The sequence below is a fragment of the Leopardus geoffroyi genome, chromosome B4, assembly GCF_018350155.1.
Source record: "Leopardus geoffroyi isolate Oge1 chromosome B4, O.geoffroyi_Oge1_pat1.0, whole genome shotgun sequence".
Taxonomy (NCBI): domain Eukaryota; kingdom Metazoa; phylum Chordata; class Mammalia; order Carnivora; family Felidae; genus Leopardus; species Leopardus geoffroyi.
Window position 1 is genome coordinate 14,444,136 of NC_059341.1, and position 24,763 is coordinate 14,468,898.

The window sequence follows — 24,763 nt, forward strand, 5'->3', positions numbered from 1 at the left end:
AGCAGAAATCAGACGCTCGAACGACTGAGCTGCCCAGCCGCCCCATGGAAGTTTTATTTTAAATTATTTTTTTCATATCACTATTTAAATGCTTTGTTTCATACATATAATACAGTTTTCCTGATCTAGATGGGAATATACATCTTCTGCTACAATTATTTCCACATCTATATTGTCTTGCCAAGAATAAAGGTCGCATTTCCAAGTTCATGTTTTTCACAGCCAATAGTGCCTAGCCAGCGTTCTTTAGACTTTTGTTTTGTAATAATCTGAATGAGTCTTCTACATCATATAATATCGCTTGAAATGCTTTTCGTATGCAAGTTAACCCAGGTCACATGTAAGGTTTGTTCTGGAAATACATATGGAATTTTGGTGGTACGGTGCAAGTGCTTTTGGGAGGGATATTCTGCTAATTCATGATGCAGCTAGGGGAACATCTCTCCAAAGGGACATGGTAGGCCATCTCTTTAATCTGGTAGACCAGATTAAAAATGAGAGAAAAGAAAACTTCCCTGGTAGGAAATGAAAGTCTGAAAGGCAGGGATGGACAGAGCAATTGTAGAGAGCCATCACCTCTGACCTCATCTGCTCCCACACACCCCACTGGTGTGCCCCAGCTGGAAGAGTCTTCTCTTGAAGCTCACCGGCCCCCTGGGACACACAGGTCACACAGGCACACCCACGCATGCACACACACACACACACACACACACACACACACACACCTCTCTTCAGCTCTGGCCGTTAATGATGCCCTCTCCTGATACCCACAAATCCCCCTCCAGGCAGGGAAAGAAGCCCTTCTTCTGCACACTTAAAGCCTTTACTTTTTGCTGTCACGTCACATGACCATAGACTACCGCTGCCAGGCGTTGAGGCTCTCATCCACCGGACCTGAATATCGCAAGGTCAGAGACTACGTCTGTCTCGTTCGCCATTTATACCTAATAAAATGGTAGCCCCATGAACCAAGCCAGGAGCTTGGAGTGCATCCTTGGCAATCAGCAGTCCTCCCAAATTCCATTCGCTAGTCAGTTCTTGCTACTTCCCTAATTGTGACCGCCGTTTCTTTTGGCTCAGTTTCTGCAACAGCTTCCTACTGGTTTCTCTTCCTCCAGGCTTGCCAGTTGTATGATTTTTTTTCCTTTATGTTTATTCATTTTTGAGAGAGAGAGAGAGACAGAGTGTGAGTGGGGGAGGGGCAGGGAAAGAGGGAGACACAGAATCCGAAGCAGGCTCCAGGCTCTGAGCTGTCAGCACAGAGCCCGACGCGGGGCTCGCTCGAACCCACCAATGGTGAGATCGTGACCTGAGCCGATGTCAGATGCTTAACTGACTGAGCCACCCGGGCGTCCCAAGGCTTGACACTTTTAAATTCATTCTCTATCCTGAAGCCGGAGATGTCATGCCACCCTTGCCTTCCAGAGTCATCCCTTCATTCCCAACCACAGTGATTTTCTTTGAGCTCCTTGAATGCCTGAGGCTTTCTCTCGGCTCTAGATTTTCTCACACTCGGAATAATTCCCTGGTCTCAAATGTCTTGGCCAAGAAACAGCTGGGGAGCTGACAAGTCTCAATATGGCTTATATGTCACCTTCGGATTGGCAGGAACACAGCATGCTTCTGTTTAGCGCCCAACAATTTATTTGCTTCAAGAAGTAATGAAAACCTCTCAGCATGGGAATCTCAGGAAGCAGATTAAATGACATAAATCTCTTCAATATGACCTCAAAGCAATGCTTTTAAATACAGGATATGATTGGGTTTCAGGATGAAGACTGCATAAACTGGCCTCCCAATAGCATTTGAAAATGTATTTACACTAATTCCTGTCATATGCTTCCCTTTTCCTTGGGATCTCATCTCTGTGGCCAGAAGATGTAGTAAAAAGGATCCCAACCATTCATCTAACAAAATGGTTCACTCTCTGGTTAAAAAAAGAAAAAAAAAAAAAGAATCACCATTCCTAATGTTACCTAAAATAGGCATTTCAGAAAGAACTCAAACCTGTGTCTGCAGTGTATTCTCGAGGGAGATTAACACTCGGGATGGACTTGTTCCCTGGGAGATCTTAAATCCTATCCCAGAAGAGTAGAACCATAACATAAGGTGAGCAGAGGCAAAAAACAAACAAACAAAAAAAAAAATTTATTCCTGCCACCAGTAGATTCAGATTTATAAATCTGCACGGTCCCTGGGCACTGCCTTCGATTCAATCCTGTGACTTCACTGCTCGATTCATTCTGCCCCGGGACTACTCTTCACCCTTCCTCCTTCTGCTAACCTGCTCCTGCTCCCTTCTCATCAGCCCATAACCTTGCTTCCCGGTTCACGGAGAAAATGCAAGACGTGAGAAAAGGTCATTGTCTTCATCCTGTCTCCAGACCCACCGAGCTCCTCTCAGTGGTGCCCTTGTTGTGCTGCTGTCCTGTCCCCGAGGAAGAGCTGCCCCTGTCCCCTCCGTCTAAGAGTCCCCACCCACCCCTTTACATCCTTTCCGGATTTTGTTCCTACAGGTCCCCTTCCAGCGTCTTTCAGTCGCTGCTGCTTCCCTCTCAACAGGATGATTCCTATTAGACTGCAAACACGCACTGGTATCTTCTCAACAACTCCATTTCCCTGAGCCCGTTTATAGTGAAGGTCCCGGGCCCCTGCTGTCCGGGTGGGTCCTCTCCTCTTATCTCTCCCCACCTCCACGGCAACCCCTTTTGTTCCACAGCAATAACTTCCCATTCTCCCTTTACTCCACCTCACAAGACTCGCTTCACTGGCTTCATGACTTCTTCTGCCTCCGTGGCTCTCCTTGTCAATCCCTCCAATATTTCTCCAAATGTCAAGGTGCCCCACGACTCAGCCTCAACCTTGATCTCCCCCCTTCTGTTCCCTTCCCTTCTCTCTTGGTTGTACTTTGCTTCCCCCTTCTCCGGCCACACTCACGCCCCAAGGCACGGTCCTCATACCGTCCACACACTCGTGGCTTCCCAATCTCAGTCTCCAAGCCTTGTGCTTGAGCTCCAGCTTTCTTCATTTGCCCTCCCACGTGACCTCACCCGGATGTCCAATAAGCAGCTCACATGTCACCTGTCTGGATTCGACTCCTGATTATTTTTCCCCAAGACTTGCTCCTTCCCCCACTGTTCCCTGTCTCTGTCCTGTTCCCCTACGACTCAGGTCAAAATTCTCTCTTTCTTCCACACCTTGCTTCCGATCCATAATGAAATTCTACTGCCTGCACTTTCAAATGAATCCCAGACCCAACCATTTTTCAACCCCGGCTGCTGTCACCAAACCCCAGTCTCCTTCCGCTCTTGCTTGCCTACTGTCTGTTAACCTGCTCCTTGGGGAAACATAATTCAAATTATCTTACTTGTCTACTCAAAACCACCAGGGGCTGCCCATCACTCCTTGAATAAAATCCAAAGCCTTGACCCTGGCCTTTCAGTTATTACGTAATCTTTCCTCTACTGGGCTCTCTGGCTTCATTTTCTGTCACTCTTTCCCCTGACTTGGGTCCAGCTCAGTGCCCTTTATCTATCTCCCAAGGATACTCTCATCTCCAGACTTCAGCAATGACTTTACTGTAGGCTGGAACACCACCCGACCCTCCATACTTGGTTCCCTCCCTCACTTAATTACTTTAGGTCCTTGTTCTGATATTCCACCTCCTCAATAAAAGTCTAACCACCTGTGGTAAGCAAAATAATGGACGCCCAAAATGTCTATACCTTAAACCTTCCCCACCCCCCACCCCCCGCCCCCAAACCTGTGAATATTTTAGGTTGCCTGGCAAAGGGAATTAGGGCTGCAGATGGAATTAAGGTTGCTAGGGAGCTGAATTTGAGATAGAGAGATTATCCTGGATTATCCAGACCGATGTCACATAAAGGGTACTTGAGAGTGGAAGAGGGAAGCAGGAAAGGAGGACCAGAGACTTGAGAGCACGATGACTCAGCCTGACATTGCTGGTTTTGAAAACCGACGAGGGCTCTGAACCAAGGAACGTGGGCAGTCTCTGGAAACCGGAAATAGGTTCTGCCCGCAGAGCGTCCCTCAGGAACACAGCCCTGCTAGCGCATTGATTTGAGCCCAGTGGGATCTAGTTTCCACTTTGGCCTCCAAAACCATAAGATAATCAGTTTGTGTTGTTTGAAGCCACCAAGTGTATGGTAATTTGTTACAGCAGCACCAGGGAACTAATACCCGCCCAATCAAAAATAGATACACGGGTGGGGACACACCGCTCTCTGTCACCTTGGCCTTACCTTTCTTTTTCTGTCACTGGCTGTGCACCATAAACCCCACAAGAGTAAGGAAGGCCTTGGGCTCTGTTCATGGCCACACTTAGACTCTTTAGACTGGTGTCCACTTACGGAAAGCTACTAACCCTGCTGTAGTCACTGAAATTTGATTTTATTGCCTGCTAACATGAAGCTTCACTTTCGCTTCCACTGTTGTCTTAAGATAATATTTTTAGAAGTAAAGGTGGGTTAAAATGAACCGCAGGGCACCTGGGTGGCTCACTTGGTTAAGCATCCAACTTCAGCTCAGGTCACGATCTCACAGCCGGAGAGTTCAAGCCCCAGGTCAGGCTCTGTGCTGACAGCTCAGAGCCTAGAGCCTGCTTCAGATTCTGTGTCTCCCTCTCTCTGCCCCTCCCCCGTTCATGCTCTGTCTCTCTCTGCCTCAAAAATAAAAAAAGTTAAAAAAAAATTTTTTTAATGTAAACACCGATAGAAATAGTACATTTTTAATCTACTCTACCGTCCACACTCAATCTTCAAAGTGCTTCAGTGAACTCAACAATTTCACTTAGAAATTTTTGCGTGCTTAATTTTACTAGTTTTCCTGATCATAAATAAATACCTGTTCATAGTTTTGAAAATGAGGTAAAAATGCATTAAAAAAAGAAGAAGAAGGAAAAAAGGGGGGCATCTGGGTGGCTCAGCTGGTTAAGCATCCGGCTCTTGATTTCAGCGCAGGTCATGATCTTATGGTTCGTGAGATGAAGCCCTGTGTTGGGCTCTGTGCTAAGAGTATGCAGCCTGCCTGGGAGTCTCTCTTTCTCTCCCTCCCTCCCCTACTCGTGCTCTCCCTCTCTCTCAAAATAAATAAATAAACTTAAAAAAATTAAAAAAGAAGAAAAAACTTTGGTTTTAATCCCACTTTCCGAGGACAACCTCTCAACGTATATCCATTTTTCTTCTCTTCAACATGTCTAGATACAATTTTGAATTTTATGCTTTTCACCTGACATTGAAACAAAACCATTTTCCCATATTAATACCGATTCTCGGTAGGCTTCATGTTTTATGATTATAATACTTCATTGTACGATTATGCCACAATTTACTTGACCACCCAGATCGAGGATGTTTGAAGACATTATATTTTAGTGTTTATACCTCCTTTCTCCTAAAAAACAATTGGCAGCAACTTCGCAATTAATGTCTAAAGTCTATTTCCCACTGGGAATGGTAGGAAGGGAGAAGCCAAAAGTACCAGAAAGTCATTACGGGGAGAGAAGGTGCTCTGGATGGTCAGGGACACCAGGGTGTGGGTCCAGGGTGAGTAGGGACATGGGTGTGTATGTAACATACGTTTGAGAGACACCCTGTGCTGTGCTGTATTGCGAATGGAGTCATAATCTGACCAGTGGGAGCGGTCACCCGGCTACACCTGGGGCCAGTGCTCTGCATGAAGGTGGGCTATGCGAGGTTTCTGCATAAACCTATTCCTGTAGCAATGGTGTGTGCCTTATCAATCTCCACACATCCTGGAAACCAGGGCAGACGGATACAGAGGCTTCTGCAACATCATACACAAATCTGCGTCCTTATGTCAGATATCTAAGGTAAAGAATAAAACTGAACTAATATTCTTATGTATGTGCCCGGCAGGGTACTTAACGCTGACTGTGAAAACTACAGGAAATGTTTGAGGTGGGGTCTCCTTAGCCTAATGAAACCAGTGAGGGGTCCCATGCCTGACTTTCAGTAAGGATAAGAAAATTACACAAGTATGATGCTTCATTGCAAAGATTTCTTCTTACTCAGCATGTTTTCATTGACAGTGCTCTTACCAAACATACTCCGAACATGTAATCCTTTAAATTGCTTTTAACGTTTATTTATTTTTTAGAGACAGAGAGAGACAGAGCACAAGCTGGGCAGGGGGAGAGAGAGAGAGAGGGGGACACAGCAGGCTCCAGGCTCTGAGCTGTCAGCACAGAGCCCAACGTGGGGCTCGAACCCACAAACCGTGAGATCATGACCTGAGCCAGCATCACATACGTGTTTAACTGACTGAGCCACCCAGGTGCCTCTGAATATATAATCCTTTACTTAAAGAATACTAAAGAAGGTCCTACATGATGATCGGACCAATGGTCCCCCCTTATTTGGAGGCAGTGGCCTAAGCTCTTCAACGATAATGTGTGTCCTTATACTGCCAGTTATTAGTTCCAATGGTCCAGGAACTTAAAGACCACATGCTCATAGCAATGGTCACAAAACCAAACTGCATCTCCACATCGAATATACAAATCTCTGGCATTCTCCATAAAGATATTCTTTTTCGTTTCCAAACAGTCAGATCCACTCTTGGTAATGGATCATTCTCTGGATTTTGACAAAGACACATTAGCCACGTACCCACTGCCACAATCAAGGCACAGAAAGTTCCACCGTGCGTCGACCCCCTACCCACCAAACTCGCTTGTTCTGCGCCTCTGGGGAGTCAACACCTCCTTTCCAACCCCAATGCCTGGCATTTTTACAAAGACTTGTTTTGTAATCTATGCCTTGTTTCTACGGAAAACAATTAAAAGGCGAGATGATCACTTTTACCAATGTTTATGGATCTAGAAAATTTGGCAGACCTTTGGGGCCATATACTAAATACCAACGGTTCAGCAACTGGACTCTGCAGAACTGAGATTCAGCTCTGTTTCTTCCAAACTGGTGTGGGAAGTGCCTGGCTCACGTCCAACAAAATAACACCAGTGTATTAGGTAGAATATTTCTAGTGTAAATCACCTATTGGTGAATTGCGATTTTCTTACATACCTTAACTACCCATAACAGAATTAAAATTATGTTTAATCTATTTTTGGATTTCATTATATAGGTGCACCTTGCTTGATGCCTTCAATGTGTTTTTGCTAAGGATATACTTAAACCGAATTTTGAAAATTAAATATTATTTTCTTTTTTTTTTTAATTTTTTTTTCAACGTTTATTTATTTTTGGGACAGAGAGAGACAGAGCATGAACGGGGGAGGGGCAGAGAGAGAGGGAGACACAGAATCGGAAACAGGCTCCAGGCTCTGAGCCATCAGCCCAGAGCCCGACGTGGGGCTCGAACTCACGGACCGCGAGATCGTGACCTGGCTGAAGTCGGACGCTTAACCGACTGCGCCACCCAGGCACCCCTTAAATATTATTTTCTAAGTGAGTGCTTTCAGTGGGATCAATGATGAGTCTCCTATCTGTCTTCCTCGAAAATCCCCATTTGTGTATCCCTTATTTGTTTAATCCCTATTGGCGTCAGTCAGGGCACATCTGATCTGAGCTTTTCTCGGAATATCGGCCACGCTCTTTATTCGCACTTGCATAAGCTATGGGGCTCTCTATACACAACAGCTAAAGTCTGAAGGCACACATCTCAACCAGTCACCTTAAGGGTCCAGGTGCTTTTGTCTGCTTTCAGAATAATTCTAAGACAGTTTCCTACCTTTCTCCCAGAACGCTGCAGCTGCTACACAGGCTATTCCTGCCAAAAGCCTGGAAGCCTGTTCCATCACGCAGACTTCTAGCTTCTTGAAAAGAATTTTGCAGATCAGGCAACAACAGGCGCCTAATGTTCATACGACTCAACTAGCCGTGGAGCAGATCTGTTTCCCATTTCTAGTTGGAGTTTCAAGGACTTCCTTTTTCTAATTGCTTCCTCGGTTGCTATGTGCTGTAGGGACCACGGCCTCCTGCCTTCTCGTATCAGGACTCGGGTGCCGTTCTGTCGTCTGAGAGTCTGAGCCAATTGGGACAAGCTTAGGGAAGGTGGTTGCATCTGTCAAGGGCCGTGTGTCAGGCATGGTAGCCATCACGAGCTGCTCCCAGAATAAGTAAACCATCCAGCAAAACCACCCTCAATGATTCCGTGGGATCCACACTGCATGTATATGTACATGTATGTTTCTGGTTAGCAAAACTTATACTAATTACGGCATGATTAATTCTTAATGGAGGTCACGTTGAGGCTGCCTCCTCCCCTTTTCCACTTGCAGTTGAACTTCCCAAAGCCCTGATTTCTGCCGTCCGTGAGTTCTGTCACATTGGTGTTATTTCCTCTGTCATTTACTTGATAGCTGTGACCTCCGTTTTTCTTCTCTTTGTTCCTGAACAAAACCTGATTTCTTTCTGAGGGAGCTGGGAAAAGCAAGACTTATGCGACCAATATGTTTCCCAACCCCTCCCATGAGAGAGGGCACACCCAATATTATCAAAAAGCAACCCCTGTACCAGTCACAGCGCCAGATGCTTGAAGCTGCCTTATTGCGGGCTCACTTAACACAAAATAAAACAGACCCCCAACACAAAGGCTTCCTTCCGGTCCCCAAGCTAAAACACAACTCCCACGAAAAGTCGTACCATTTCAGAGCTTTGAGATAATCCTAGCCAAACCGTCTTCCATTTCAAGGTTTTGTTTTGTTGTTGTTGTTTAAACACAAAGATACTAGATAAAGGCCAGGCAAATTCTGGTACTTTTTCCCAGAGGGTTCCGAGTCTCAGTGGCACCCCCCACCTCTTCCTGTTCCTTCTTTCGGTGGGTCCCTAATTGCCAGTGGTTCCCAGCTGCATTGCCTCCCCGTTATTCTTAGCCATACGATGACTCTGATGGGTAATTAGCTCATGCCATTATCTTTCTGCTCAAAATGTTTCACTTGTGTATTTAATTAGATATTTGCACACCCTGCCTGTGCTACTATTGTTGCAATTTGCCCATCATTCCAACGATGAGGCTCCACTGACTCTATTTCACTCTTCCCCCCTTTTGGGGGCAGGAAGGCTGAAACGTAGCGGCTTTATTTACCGCACACATGGGCTTAGAAACCGCCGGAAAGAGAACTAATGAACCTGGGAGTCGATTTAGAAAGGACGAAACACGAATCTGGCAGATGCGATGTTTTAAATTGTTTGAGGCATGGGGCACAGGTTAGGGAGTTCCTGAGGCAGAAGTGAAAGAGGTCAATTTGGTGATGGGGGAATTTTATTCCAGTGAAGTAAGAGGGAAAGACAGAAGGGAGATGAGAGAAGTGCTTTTCTGCAGCTCCTTGATTTTATACAGAGCAGGAAAATTATCTACTCTTTGCACTTTGTCCCTCCCCCACTGCCATATGCTTCCCTAAGGTTTCCTTTCTCCGTACTTGAAAGGACCACAGATTTTAATAGTATTCATGCATTTGAAGTGTGAGGCTATTCCTGGCTTCCTGTTTTTGAATTTATGGTGAGGAGGAATTTTTAAAATCCAATAAGATATGGTAATATCCAGTCTTTATATGATGAGGTAAAAATAAAATAAACGATTATTTAATGAAAAAAAAGATAATAACATGAACTAAATGGAAGTTGAAAAAAGAAAAAAGGCAGTTGACCTTACATAAACTGAAGTTCAAGATCACAACCAGATCCAGGGACTGAATTATAGGCCAGTCTCCTTCAACGACTAAGCCGAGTTTAGTTGGTTACCACTGTGAACACGAAATTGTAGACACCCCAGGGGCCTGCACACGTTGAAGCAATGTCATTAAAAGGTCAAATTCACTTAGAACACCTTGAATTCAGATGTAATAGTAAAAGCAGACCCAGAGCTAACACACAGGGGGAGTCAGGACTACCTTTTCAGAGGAATATTTGCAATATAATCTGTATTTCTGCCTGAGACATCACACTAGTTTGTGAACGGCAGCTTCAGCACTCAGAGCCACTGCTATGTCAAGCAGAGGAATGTTCTTCCTCTGTTGGGAAAACTACATTGCCGTCAATGGGCAGAGAGTAAGACAGGAGGCAGGTGACTGGGGACAGTGAGGGGACACAGCCCGCTGTGGGGAGCTCTGGCAAACCAGGGGCATGTACGACCCATCATTCCCGTGGAGACAAAGACTCCTCTGACCTCCGCTTTCCGCAACCCCCGACCCAAACCGCTTTTCCATTCCAGATCCTCTCTAGAAGATCATTTTAATCGCAATTTGTGAAGGTAACTGCGGGGCGAGGGAATGGAACGGGGTGGGGGGCGGGGGGGGGGGTCAAGCCATGTCTCAGCTCCACAGGATTGGACCCTGAATTTGCACCCTATCAGGACCAGGCTTCTCCCTTTCCTGGAAGGAAGGCAGGGTGAAGAGGCAGGCTCTATAGCAGGCAGACCTCTTTTCCAACCGTGCACCGACCGTTTACCACGGTGTGGCCTTGTGTGTATCTTTTTTTAACACGTTTGATGTCAATTTCCTTATTCATAAAATGCATGTTATGGATTAGAAATAAGTGGTATACAGTAGGTGATCAATACATGTAAAGCATGTGGGAACACTGACGGCCAGACGCCCGAGTCTGCAGCCCCTTTGTTTCTGCCTTTCATCCTTGCTTCCAAGATCACACTCTGCACAAAGAACAGAGGCTTGAACTGGAAATCGCTACACTGACGCCCGGCGCCCCTCCTCTCTTTCCCTGCTTTCCGGCAAATGGCAGCCACTGGCACTTCCGTCGTCTGGGGCACCTGGATAAGAAACTGGTAGAAATGAGGTGTCCTGTGCTTGCTAGCACCCACTCAGTAGCCAAGGTCAAGCCGGGCTGGGGTTCCCAGATTCCTTTGGCCCCACCGTTCCCAGGCCATTCCCAACAGCAACCAAGGTTCCTGGGCCCACAGTACCCCCTGATGGCTAACACGGGGAACTTTCTTTACTCAAAGGCTCTTCTCTCAGGGCGACTCGCCCAAGCTTTCACAGATCACTGCTTTGTTCATTCCATCACAGACCATTCATTTCTCACAAACGTGTGGTTGCCTAAGCTGTTTTTGTTCTTCACTTTTTGCTCAATGATTTCAGAAACGTCCATCTCCCTCCTTGCTTTTTACCCCTTATCTTACTCCTTTTATGAGTCCTCAAATCATTGCGGTTAGGGTTGCTAAGTGTAATTGTAGGATAAGGACATTTGTCTGTCAAAAAAAAAAAACACCCTAAGAAACCTCCATTCATTTAGAAGTAAACTACGACATAGCGGAGAACCACAAGCATTAATCTCTAAAGCCCTTTGAGATACCCAGAAGACTTCCTCAGAACTTGCACAGAAGATGCCATTCACCCCTGGCTCTTTCTCCAAGTAACACTGATCTTTGCTCGGCATCCTTACCATTTTTCTATTTACTTAATTGCTAAAATTGTACTCGTTTGTCCCCTACTGTTTCATTGCAAACACAATTCGGCTCCGATAAGGGTTAAGTGCATTCCTGTGGGCCATTCTGGAAACCAAAACACAGTCTTGCAGCACTAGTTCCCTATGGGAAAGTGAATTCAAATCTCCAAGCAGTTGCTTGAGGAGGAACTTTTGGAAAATCTACCTATCGTAATTCAACACTGGAAATTTTGGGCTGGGAGTGTCCAGTTTTTAAAAATTCATACGGACGTCCGTATTCTCTGGTTTTCATCTAGTGAACCATGACATCTACTGGGATTAGCACTTAGAAAGGTATTCAGATGTGACTTATCCGGGCAGACATCGGTTCTTCTTTTATCAAAGGAAAAATATACTAACCAGATCCTGATTTGGTATGTTATGGGAATGTTCTAGAAGGTTACACAATTCACGTCCATGACTATAGATTGCTTCTCGGTAAAAAGGCATTAACATATCTTAAAGGATAAATATTTATTTCCCTTAACTTAAATTCAAATAATACGAATGCTTTATGTCTTTATTTATCAAGGCTTAAGTTTTAAAGACTTTGAAAAATACAAATGATTTTGGTATGGATTATTAAAAATGCCATTAATTTGATGCTTAATTCTTCTGAATGAGGAAATTTATTCTCAAGCTGGAGGTCAGTAATCAGAAGCATCTAAAATCCCAATCAAACAACTAATTGTTTTATAATTACAAATTAACACCAAGTGGCTTAATTTTTCTAATTTCTAATAAATTTAAAAGTTAAAGCTTGTAAAAATTGGGATGAAATAACTGAGTTATGGTAACTGAGCTATTGTGACTATATATAGATACATATGAAAGACATAATTTGAAAATGCTTTTATAAAATATTTTCCTTATTTGGTCATAATTCAAGGTAAGCCTTGCATACAATTTTTTCTTTGAAATGATTTCCATATTGAAAGAATTGAAATTATTTTCTCTTTTAAAAAAATGCAAATCGGTTAAAAACAGGTAAATACCACCCATCCAATTTCATTAAATGCTGTGAAGATGAATTTTCTACATACATTCTAAATGCACTCTAATGTAACAATAACGAAAAATGAGGTCATAAAATAGTTGTGTGGTATTTTATAGCAAAAGGTATTTTAAGTGGTTGATCATCCAAGACCATTATTTGAGTCCACATTTTTCTGAAAAGAGATATTTGGTTTGTGATAATGTATACCTTTTGAATTCATAGAGTTTTAGAGGTACAAATGAAAACATCCAGTGTTAATGCTTTTGAAAGCATTACGTTTAAATTATTTTCTCAGGACCCAAAGAGAAAACACCAGAGGAAACAGAACCAGCCTGAATTGTTTAAAATGTATTTGCCCTTTAATTAAATAAGAAACATCTGTCTAGGGATTTTGGAAATGAATGTAATCCATCCACACTCTGCCTGTACTAGTTTGCATCCAATGTCCAATATTTTGAAAGAAAATTCTTTCTTTCTGTAAAGAATTAAACAGCAACATGGAGCGATGTCTGGGTCTATAGCAGCTGAGTCTTGCCTCCGGAGTCTGGGCACTGGAAACGCTAAGGATCTGTCTTTTCCCAGATCTGTCCTTGGGAAGCAACCAAATTCTCTCCATAATCAAGATTAGGGTGGAACGCTTGTATGTCTTCAAAGCATCCGCTCACCCTGAAACTGCTCATCTTGGGGCAGTAAGGAAACAGAAGTTACTAGGGCATATCCAAATACTCAAGGTCAAAATACCAAGGTTCCCTGTCTGGGGTTCACCGTTCATTTTCCTCCCCTTCACTCAGGCTCGAGTGGAGGGACCTGGACAGCCCACAACACAAACTCATCAGACGGGCCGCATGAGGAGAAACAAAGTGGGGGAGTTAACTCCAGGATGGCTCTGGTTCTTTGAAACGAGGACCCACGTTGAGAAGGACAAAGATCACTTACTGGTGTTGTCAAACGGGATCTGCTTGCACGGTGCAGACCCCTCGGCGGGCCAGGGACAGTAATAGACCGCTCCCCCTTCCACGATGTCTGGCTGGCTGGTGTTGGCTTTGGGCGCCCCCACCAAGACACTCGCTCTGCGAAAGGGTTGGAGAAAATCACTCCTTGGGAATCATGAGAGCGTGCGCGGCTGATGCAGTCTCCGTAGCCGCGTGCTGGCCGAGACTAGGGGCGGGGGCGGGGAATTGGGGGTAGAAACGTATCTCTGATGGAGACCGGCTGTCAAACTTGATTTCCCGTTGGAAACCTACGGGCGCCGGAAACCTGGTTTTGAAGAGGGTGCAAATAGTCCCAATGCTTCTCTAGGTGGAGCTGTGTATGCAGTGAGATGAGAAGAGAAGGGGAAAAAATAGCAAAGGGCAGAGCCCAGCCGCTTGCAGCAGACCGCACTTGCGCCCAGACGCTTAATTGTTACAGGCTACGCATAAACAGACTTGGATCTGTTCGGTCCCGTTTTCCCCTTTGTACGAGGCTCGGGTCTTTGCTCGAGTCCTGGGAGCCACCCCCCTCCCCCCCGCCCCGGACTTGCGTGTTCTACACAAGTGGCACATCATTAATTCAAAGTTCACAAGGCACATCTAACATGGAAGGAAGGGGGGGCGGGACAAGTGGCGGGGAGCCCGAGGGGACCCCAAGTGCGCAGCGGGACGGAATCTCAGGCACCTCCCTCCATCGGGCTGCGGGCACAGGCGCGGGTCCCCCGGGGCAGAGGGGCAGGGACCCAACCTGTGGCCGGGCTCGCCCCCTTTGCGCAAAACTCCCCGCGCGGGGCGACTTACGTGCGAGCGGCAGGTATGTGGAAGTCCACCGCGTAGCCGAAGTAGCTGCCCTCGGGGCCGCTGTACACGGTGAGCTTGTCCACGTCCAAGTTGAACGCCTGCGAGACGGGGGTCCGCAGCACGCCCAGCGCGGCCGAGAGGCACCAGAGGGGCGCGAGCCACTGCGCCCGGCCGTCCCGGGGACCGCGGCGGGCCCGGGCAGACATCGCCCTCTGCCCCGGCGGATGCTCACCCGGGGAGCGGGAGCCCAGGAAGCCGGCGCGGCTCCTTGGCGGGCGGCGGCGGGCGGCGCTCCCCCGATGCTCGCGTCCCGGGTCGGTGCGCGCGGCGCGTCCGCGGTGACAGCCCCGGGCGCTCCGCCGCGCGTCCTCTGCGGTCTGCTCCCCGGCCGGCTCGGGGGCTGGCCGACAGGGGATGCCGGCCCTCCTCTGGCAGCGGGCGGGGGGCCCGGCGCGCTCGCGGCGCCTCCTAGCGGCGGCTCCGCGGGCTGCGGGGGCCGGAGCGGGTGACTCCCGGCCGCCCGCGCCCCTGCTGGAGGCCGGCGCCAGGCGCCTGCTTCGGCCGCCCGGCTGTCCCCCCGCAGTCGCATCTCAAGGAAGCCCTGAATCTCGCACATACCAATTCGGGCCTTTGCTTTTGGAAGCTACGCCCCCCCCCCCCCGCCAACCACACGCGCATAGGACGAGAGTATGCTCCAGCTTCTCCCAAATGGAATAATGTCAAAGCCTCCCCCCACCCGCCCCGGCAGCGAGATAAAGCCAGGCGAGTCTCTGCACCACCTCGGCAGCCTGATGACCCCTCAGGGTCCATGCGTGTTCATCTGTGGCTGAGGGTTTAAATCCAACAATACTCTCCTCCACCTCCCCCCTCTCCCCCCCCCCCCCCCCCCCCCCCCCGCAGAGGTTAGCTAGAAAACAAAACCTCCAGGCTTTATTTAGGTCTTAGGGCATGTAAATGACTTGGTGCTAAATCTTCGGTGACCCGGTGTAATTGTGATCAAGAGTAACAAAGTCAGAAATGTTCGAATTTAAAATATACCCTGGGGTGGAGGAGGATAAAAGGTAACAGACTGGAAACCGCAGGAATTCAAACTTCGGTTCCAAAGCACGGACATTATTGATCTCTTTCTGTGCCCTCGGTCTGGGGGAGGGAATGAAGAATGAGTAGGTGAAGAGGGAGAAGAGAGAAACGTGGTAGAGACCCACACCACACGCTCTTATGGGGAAGCAGGGCTAATGCGCCAACAGAGCGAGCAAGCGTTAACCTGGGTGGGGCTGGGGCTAGACAGCAAGGAGAGGTGAGCAGTTTCCAAAGAATTTGAAGGTGATTTGGTGGCAGATGTAGACTTGGGCTGCAATTGGAATAGGAGGCTGGGATTTAGGCAGCGTGGGCTGAGACCTTGAGGAAAAGTGTTAGCAACACCAGGCTGGGAGGAAACTGTTGTGTAAGGGATAGAATAAAAGAGAGGATTGGGGAGTGTCAGGAAATAAGGATGGATCTCCGGAGACAGAGGATCTTAGAAACAAGAACATTTGCTGAGCCTAAGAGAGCCAGTTCTAGAGCAGAGGCATGACATACCCACAGGGATTCAAAACATTTCCTGGCAGGGAGGTGTGGGGGAGGGGGCGGGACGGGGGCGGAGGGGCGTGGCCGTTGTTAGAAGGCAAGGAAAGCCAAGAAGCTCTTGCCCAGATGTTAACAGGGGACGAGGACCTGGACCTGATTAAAGAAAGAAGGGAAGGAAGGCCACCATGCTAATGAGAAGGGAAAAGGTCAGAGATTAATGGCAGAATGAAAGTGAAGGAGAGTCGAAGGTGAGTCCGAAAGTGTCCACTTAGAAGAGAAGACTACAAACTGTAGCAATGGGCAAGGAGAGGATGGGGGTCACGTGGTGAGTCAGAGGCTGCCTTTGTTGAATCTGAGTTACAGGCATGGGAGCCCCCAGAGGCTCTGGAAGCAGTAGTCAGTCTGGCAGTGCAGGTCTGGGAGGCTGTCCACAGAAAGACTCTGAGCCCACTGGAAAGCCGGACTTTCTCATTTCTGTCGCATCAGACCTCACTTGGTGGACTGATTTGAATTTTATGTCATTATCCTTCTTGTCTTATCCCTGTAACAATAGTAAAAATTAATAGGCTATCCGATTACCTGGCAATATCATCACATCTGGATGATTTCCTAACTGGATGGTCCTTTCCCAGACAAGGACTTAAGAGTAAATGGTAGACAACGTTTTTCTCCGGCCAAGAGTCCTTTTGTGTTGGACAGGGAGTCTGCAACTCAGGTCAGGTTACAATGTTAATAAAAGTGATGTTCCCTGTAGTAAATCTCAATGAGTAATTCATATGCAACATACACAGGGGCACATTCAGAGCTGTGGCTAACACTGAGACTAGGGGGTAATAACCTCAACTCCTTATTTGCTGACACTGACATGATAAAATTTGGAAATTTCCTCATATTGTAGGCAAGTCTTTGGTAGGAAAACAATACCTAAATTGGTAGAAAGAACTAATGTTATATCAGACGAGCTCTTGGCCCCCATACTGACTTCGTGGACAGAAGTAGCTATATATTATAAAATGCTTTGATTTCTATATGGCAGCCTATCACCAAGGTATCCCCTTGCTTTGCAGTATTTCCAGTGTATTCTTTATATTTTTATTCAAGATAGAGTAGGTAGGGAAGGAAAATTCTACTCATTGCCATACAATTGGGTATATGTATTGTTCGTCTTTTCTAATACACACCTGTTCTTAACTTACACAACACGCCTACATTTTTAATAGTGTCAGTTTGCACTCTATAGAGAAGTTTGGGGAATTGCAACAATATACATATTTACAGAGCAATATACATATTTACAGAGCAAGGTCAGATATCAAAACCAGTTCCCCATGCTATTATTAGGTCTGTAAGAATTTTTTTTTTTTTAAGTTAGGATAATAATGAGGAGTCACTTTCTAGATTTAGTAAGCTCTTCTGGGCTAACCTTTTGGGCCTGCCTGTGAGTAGTGGTGGAGAGGTGGCATAAAGCAGATGAATACTTCTCCAGGAGGTCCTGGAACAAGGTTTGGTGGCACCCCGGTGTCCAAAGACTAGAAGCCCTGTGAACTCCCTGGGAGGCCAGAAGCCTGGGAGAGCAGTAAATCCCCCAAGACAGGGGGAGAAAAAAGCCAAAAAACAAACAAAACCCCATAACAATCCAGGGACAGGGTTAGTCTGAGTAGGTGTCGTGTACATTTCACTACTCTGACACGTGGAACCATGCCAATCAGTAAGGCCTGGGGTGCTGCCTAAGAAACACATGAACAGTGACAGGTCTCAGGCTGAATGAGAAGTTTGACGTTTTAAAGATCTACCAGCAGTGATTTATTTGTCAGAAGAGCAAGTCTGGGAACTGTTTATCAGGCATGTGAGTACGTGTGTATGTTTAATCCTGGGAAAGGTATACATTGTTGTTTTCCTGAAAAAGAAAAGAACCCAAAGGTCAAAGATGGAAAGGATTTGGCCCCAACTCTCCAAAAATAAATAAGGAAAAAGCACCACAGGAAAAAAATGATCTCTGGGTTGTAGCCATGCACTGAGTACTTAAAAATAGAGATGCCAAAACATTTGACCATTAGTGCATACATACTTTTTAACAGAAGACCAAATACGTTTGTAACTTAATAACCAAGCGTTATTCCTACCATGTTTAAATCTATTTCTTTAAAGGATCAGTTGCGATCCTGCCTTCAAATCAGGGCGTAGGAGAGTCCCCACAGGACTATTTCATTCATACAACCATATTTTCAATATGTTAATTAAACCATTTACAAAATAAAGCGACGTAACAACAGTGTGCTCTTGAAGTTTCCATCAGCCTTAAAAATGAATGCACCCAAAACAAATGGTAGTTTTTCAATCTCGTATCTTGGGTAATGGAGGTGATCTTGGGTTTTTTGTTCTTGTTGTTGTTTTTTAATTTTTTTTAATGTTTATTAGTTTTGAGAGAGAGGGAGGGAGAGAGAGAGAGCAAGCAGGGGAGGGGCGGAGAGAGGGAGACAGAATCAGAAGCAGGCTCCAGGCTCTGAGCTGTCAGCACAGAGCCCGACGTGGGGCTCGAACTGATAAACTGCGAGATCATGACCTGAGCCAAAGTCGGTTGCTTAACCGACTGAGCCACCCAGGCACCCCGGTCTTGGGTTTTTCATTTGCTCCACGATGCTCAGTTTTTCTGCATTATTAGAAACAACTGTTACTAGAAACTGGTCAGTTAAACTAACTGAGGGCAAACTTTGAAATCCGTCGTGTCTCTGCTAACATAAGCTTACGTCCGAAACTTTTCTGTTCCGGTACCTGGAGGGCGACTCTCCCTACAGTAATTATCTTTTTGGTAATTTTGTTTGCAGCTCTCTTTCGTGATCTCCCTTCACCACTTTACTAGCCGCTTTTAAGTTCAAAGCGCTGCGGACGTGGTCCCCCTGTTGGCTTATTTTCAAGCACAGCCAATAGTTTAGCTGAAGGAAAATTCCCACTAGTCAAAAACAGACTCTGACTTGATCTCTTTTTAGAATGAGCCTTTTTAAATACGGCTCTGCTTTAAACAAAAATAAAAATAAATAAAACGAGTCTCCCTCTAAAGGTAACTAAGGAAAATAGTGCTCGTTCCTATATCCTTGACGTTTGGGCCTAAAGAAATCTTCCTAAGAGGCAAAGCCCCAGGGACACCCTTGGCTCCTGAATCCAACCTACGCTTGTCTGACGGGTTGGTGAGGTGGGCCTTTTAGGTTACTACTGGCCGAAGTGACTAAAGCAAACTTCTGGGGGGAACTTCACAACATCTTAGCTGTAAACTTGGAGTATGGCAACAGGGAATCCAGTTCTCCCAGAGCTTATGTTTGCCACCCACGTCCCCAGTGCCAAGTAAGGCTGTCGGGATATATCCAGGGGGCTTGTGGTTATTATTAAATTTCAATCAGGTTAACACCGTAACGTGGTTCAGGGCAAGTACCCCGCTAGTCTTGGGGAAAGCGGGCCACTTAAAATGGGGAACGAGGCAATTTCCCCACCTGTGCACATGCCCGATGACTTCGTCCCTTTGGGCTACCAAAACAAAATACCGCAGACTGGGTGGCTTATCGCAAACAGAAATTTATTTCTCACAGTTCTGGAGGCTGAAAGTCCGAAATTGGTTTGCCAGCATGGCTGGGTTCCGGTGAGAGCCCTTTAGCAGGTCGTGGACAGCCGTTTTCTTGTTTTCTGTCATGGCCACATGGCCAAACGTGGGCGAGGGAGGTCCCTGGGGTTCCTTCTGGAGGACTCGGATCCTCCTCATGAGGCCCCCACCCTCACGGCCCAATTACCTCCCAAAGGTAACCTCCTAACACCATCACACTGGGAGCTAGCACCATATGAACTTGGGGGGCGGGGGGAGGACACGAACATGTAGGTCATTGCACCAGGACTGGAAGGCAGAGGCTTTCCCGTGGACCCAGGATAAGACAAAGGAGCAATGGTGTGGGCCAGAGACAGCAGCTATGGCTCGAAACAGCCAGACACCTCCTTCATATAGCCCTTGGGGAAGGCTGAAGGACTCAGGGGAGGCATCGACGCTCTCCTAAAGTCGGTGGGAAGCCATGGAGGAAGTCCTCCGATTTCAGGGGGAGGGGAATGCTGGGGCATCCGGTTTATTAGTATGAGTGTATTTTAAACCCCAGGCTAGATTGCTGTGTGTATTCCCTTTGGAAGACACCACAAGGGTGCCTAGGACTGCCCTCTAGTGTCTGGGATCCTATGGAATTTTCTCAGGAAAAGTGGTTTCATCTCACAACCATTTAGGTGACTTTTTTTTCATTAAAGTGTTTCCCCAAACTGGGTTGATCTCTCCTACAGTCATCACCATCTTTTTTCCCCCTTATTACAGCTTTGCAAATCATTAGGCAAGAAAGAAAAAAAGAAGAGAGATAAGGATGGAAGGAAGGTTGACTGTTCACCAAGTATGAGCTGGGGCTATGTCTCTGGTGCTGTGTCAGTGCTGGAGATAGAGTCGTGAGCTGAGATAGAGTTTCTCCCTTCATGGAGCCTGTGATCTAGTGACGAGGTAGGTGGCAGACAAGGTAGCAACCTGGTAACAATATAATTAATGGATTTTTAAACTGATAAGCATCAGGAGCAAAACTAAGAAGGGGTGCTTAGAGGATAATGGGGGTGAATATTTTATATTCTAAAATATAAGGTGGTTAAGCTCTTATGAGATATGTTTCCTCAAAGAATACAGCCATGTGACAAGCCAGAGAATGAAACGGACTCTTCAGGCCACAACTTGAAGAAATACAAACGGTCAGGGTGCCTGGGTGGCTCAGTCGGGTTAAGCGTCCGACTTCCGCTCAGGTCATGATCTCACAGTTTGTGGGTTCGAGCCCCGCGTCGGGCTCTGTGCTGACAGCTCGGAGCCTGGAGCCTGCTTCGGATTCTGTGCCTCCCTCTCCCTCTGCCCCTCCCCGGTTCTTTCTCCCTCTCTCTCAAAATAAAGAAGCTTGAAAAAAAGAAAAGGTCAGTTTTAGTAGAATTCACTGGTGTATACAGAATCAAGTTAGGGCATTCAGCGCTCCTAGAATTCCAGTGTATTTTGTCATCTGTGCATTACATAAAAGCCTCCTCCTTACCACAACAGTGAGTTACCCATGCCCATGGCCTTGATCATTTCAATTCCCTCTGTTCAGGAATGCCCTTGTCTATTTCCAGTGTTAGCAGCCTTCAAGAGAACAACTTGAAGGTTGGAAGTGAATTTCTTGTCTTCTACTTAGATTGCTTAAAACGTGACTAATTGACTTAGGTTGACCTTTCTGGTTTTTATTGTTTTGAATTATTAAAAAATATGTCCTTTTCCCAAAGGCCTCTGGGCACATGCACAAAAAAATAGAAATATGACAAGTTAAATTAAAACCAGCAGATGAAAGCTCAAATACCCTCATAAAGGGAAAAGAAAGATGCCAAATAGCGTTACTGGAAGGAGAAAAGTAAACCAAATGGATTACGCTTAGCCCAGTTTTCAGCTGCTTTGCAAGGAGGACTTGTTCGAGGTAGGTCGTAGAGTAACTTCCTATAAAATCCTTGAAAAACTTTTGTCACTGCTTATTATCATACAAAATCAGGGAAATAACGGTAGTCCCAGAAAGAGATGTGTTCTAAATTGTGATTCTTTTAATAATAATGTTGGGATTGGTGTACAGCCCTTAGTCCCTGTGTGATCTCACACATTTCATCTCACTCTTGCAAGGTGACAGATTCACCCTAAACATAGTGAACATTTCTGTCTCGAACCCTAAATTTCTGCCGTGAGCTCAGTCATGGGATGATTCTCTTTGAAAACCAGTTCATACGTGTTGAGGCCGTGCTTAACATAGGCATGAAGAGCATGAATTCCAGAGCCAGATATCTGGGTCCAGAGCCTAAATTTGCCACTTACCTGCAAGACTTTGGGCAAGTTACTTACCACTTCTATGCCTCAGTTTCCCTAACTGCTAAACGAAGATTCTAACAGTATATCACAAAGATTTATGGGGATTCAAAGAGTCGAAATGTATAAACCTGTAGGAGAGCCCATATGAAAAGAAATAAGGGGTCCCTGAGTGACTCAGCTGGTGAAGCATCCGACTCTCGATTTTGGCTCAGGTCACGATCTCACGGGTTCGTGAGGTTGAACCCCATGTCAGGCTCTGTGCTGACAACACAGAACCTGCTTGGGATTCTCTCTCTCTCCCTCTCTCTCAAAAATAAACAAATAAGCAATTAAAAAAAGAAAAGCAATGTAAGTGTTAGTCACTATTATTACTTACACTTCTAATTGGTTATAGAATGACATCATATCCTCTCAATTATCCACATGTGGCTACCCTTCACCAAGGAGTACTCAGGCACTCACTGTGGGCCGGACCCTAACCTGGAGATGATCATACTTTTTTTTTTTTAATGTTTATTTATTTTTGAGACAGAGACAGAGCAGGAGCAGGGCAGGGGCAGGGCAGGGGCAGAGAGAGAGGGAGACACAGAATCCGAAGCAGGCTCCAGGTTCCGAGCTGTCAGCACAGAGCCCGGCACGGGGCTCAAACTCGTCAACTATGAGATCATGACCTGAGTCGAAGTCGGAGGCTCAACTGACTGAGCCACCCAGGCACCCCTGGAGATGATCATACTCTTAAGCACTGTGCGCGTCGTGGTTGAGCTTTCTTAATCAATACTCCTTTGGGCAAAAGCAGTTTGGAGAGAGGTTATCAAAAAAATCTTGAGGTGTTTTTGGGTAACAAATGATGTTTTAGGCATATTAATTTAAAAGTTATGTAAAGGAGGGAAAAACAGAGGATAGTTGGTACATAATTAGTCTACATGTGAAAAAATAAAGATTAGAATTAAGGTGGTACAGGGGCACCTGGCTGGCTCAGTCCGTTCAGCGTCTGACTCTTGATTTTGGCTCAGGTCATGATCTCACGGTTCGTGAGTTCGAGCCCCGCATCAGGCTCTGTGCTGACAGCTCAGAGCCTGGAGCCTGCTTCGCATTCTGTGTCTCCCTCTCTCTCTGCCCCTCCCCCACTCATGCCCTGTCTCTATCTCTCTCAAAAATAAATAAACATTAAAAAATTATATTAAAAAAATACAAAAGAAGTAAGGTGGTACAAGGCAATGGCTGTCGCTAGTCAAAAGTTCTGTTTTTAGCGTGATGTGTGTAGTTGTGATTTTAAAAAATTTATGCTTCTATACTTTTGAATTTTAACTTTGAATCTCTGGTTTAATGTCTTAAAAAAAACTTCTTGGCTATTATGTTTTCAAGTGTTGTTTCTTTTCCACTCTTACCTCCTTTTTTCAAAAAATATTTTTATTTTAGTTTTGGAGAGAGGGAGGGTAGGTGGGGGGGAGCAGGGAGAGAGGGGAACGGAGGATCCAAGTTGGATTCTGTGCTGACAGCACAGAGCCTGATGCAGGGCTTGAACTCACAAACCATGAGATCATGACCTGAGCTGCAGTCAGGAGCTCAACTGACTGAGCCACCCAGGTGCCCCCACTCTTGTCTCGTTTTGAGACTCCAATTAGGGTATGTTTGACCTTCTCATAGTATAGTCCTTTAGAAAAATAGAAGATTCGGGGCGCCTGGATGGCTCAGTCAGTTAAGCGTCCGACTTCGGTTCAGGTTGTGATCTCACAGTTCGTGGATTCGAGCCCCGCTTTGGGCTCTGTGCTGACAGCTCAGAGCCCGGATCCTGCTTCCGATTCTGTGTCTCCCTCTCTCTCCGTTCCTCCCCCACTCATGCTCTGTCTCTCTCTCCCCTTGAAAAACAAATAAAACCATTTTAAAAAAGGAAAAATAGAAGATTCTTTTGGGGAAACATGGCCGTTGATATTGGCTACCAACTCTTCTGGACATTGGCTTGACAATTCCTTAGTGACTTATAAATGCTCCAATGTCTTTAAGACTAAGGGAAAAAAATACTTTGTCAAGTTTTTAAAATTATACTTAGCAGGAGAGTTAGTTGAAATATCTACTCTGGCATTACCAGAGTCTGAGTCTAGATAATTTGGGTGAATTATGTGGCTCCTTTTAGAAATGTAAAATTCTAATGTGGGACTTAGTTTAGGGAAAATGATTTAGCTTCAGATATTTTGAATTTGAGACAATATTTATACACACATATAGAGTTGTCCAATAGTTGTTTTGAAATACAGGAGAGAATCTTGATAAATAAGTCAACTGATTCTTGCATTAGATTTTGCCAGTGGAGAAGAATATTTACCAAAGCATTTATCTCTTGCTCAAAGGTCCAAATTGCAGAAATATTAGGTGACTTGCATCCTAAGGGGTTACTAATATTTGTTGGTCATGAACTTGATGCTTCGCTTTACCGTGTGTGTGTGTGTGTGTGTGTGTGTGTGTGTGTGTGTATATATATATATATATATGTAGTCTCTCTGTCTCTGTCTCTCTTTGTCTCTCTCTCTGTCTCTCTGTCTCTATCTCCCTTTCTCTTTCCCTCTCTCTCTCTCTCTATGTGTATATATATATATATATATATATATAATCTCTTTAACATATTTTTAAATATTCCATTTTAAAAATGAGGAATATGGGCTTAAGTAACTTGCAGGAGGTCACATGTCTGCAAAGTGGTAAAACTTGAGGATAAATCACAGAATGTCTCTCTGATTCTCAGTAACTTACTTTTTTCTACTAGTTCATTTCTATTTTCTAGATGTGGGGTAGCAAACTATCATCAGACTCCTTGAAAAATCAACATAAGGGATGTTCAAACAAGTGCTATCACTGTGTGGGCCTCGAGACAACACCTAGTAGCCACAAGCAGACCCAGGGACCAGCCTGTATGTCTGACATCATTCTCCAATAAAAGGAGTCAGGGCCCCTTGGAGAAGTGGCTGTTCTAGGGCTGGGGGAGGCAATATGTAAGACCAAACTGGAACGTCTTGTAGTGTAGAAAATAAGGGAGGACTCAACAAACAAACAGATGGGGGCGTGTCAAGGGGACACGAGAGTCAACGTAAAGAGCTCCCAAAGGACACTT

At 45.7% G+C, this 24,763-nt stretch overlaps 1 protein-coding gene across 1 annotated transcript in view; it reads right to left on the bottom strand.

Moving 5' to 3' along the window:
* ITGA8 (integrin subunit alpha 8) overlaps nucleotides 1–14,627 on the bottom strand; it is a 189,061-nt gene extending 174,434 nt beyond the window's left edge. Inside the window, exons 1-2 of the mRNA XM_045466953.1 lie at nucleotides 14,214–14,627; nucleotides 13,378–13,511 (exon numbers count right to left, since the gene is read on the bottom strand). Coding sequence (XP_045322909.1) covers nucleotides 13,378–13,511; nucleotides 14,214–14,419 — 340 coding nt within the window. The 5' untranslated portion in view covers nucleotides 14,420–14,627. The remainder of the gene's footprint in view (nucleotides 1–13,377; nucleotides 13,512–14,213) is intronic.
* Between the last annotated feature and the right edge of the window lie 10,136 nt (nucleotides 14,628–24,763).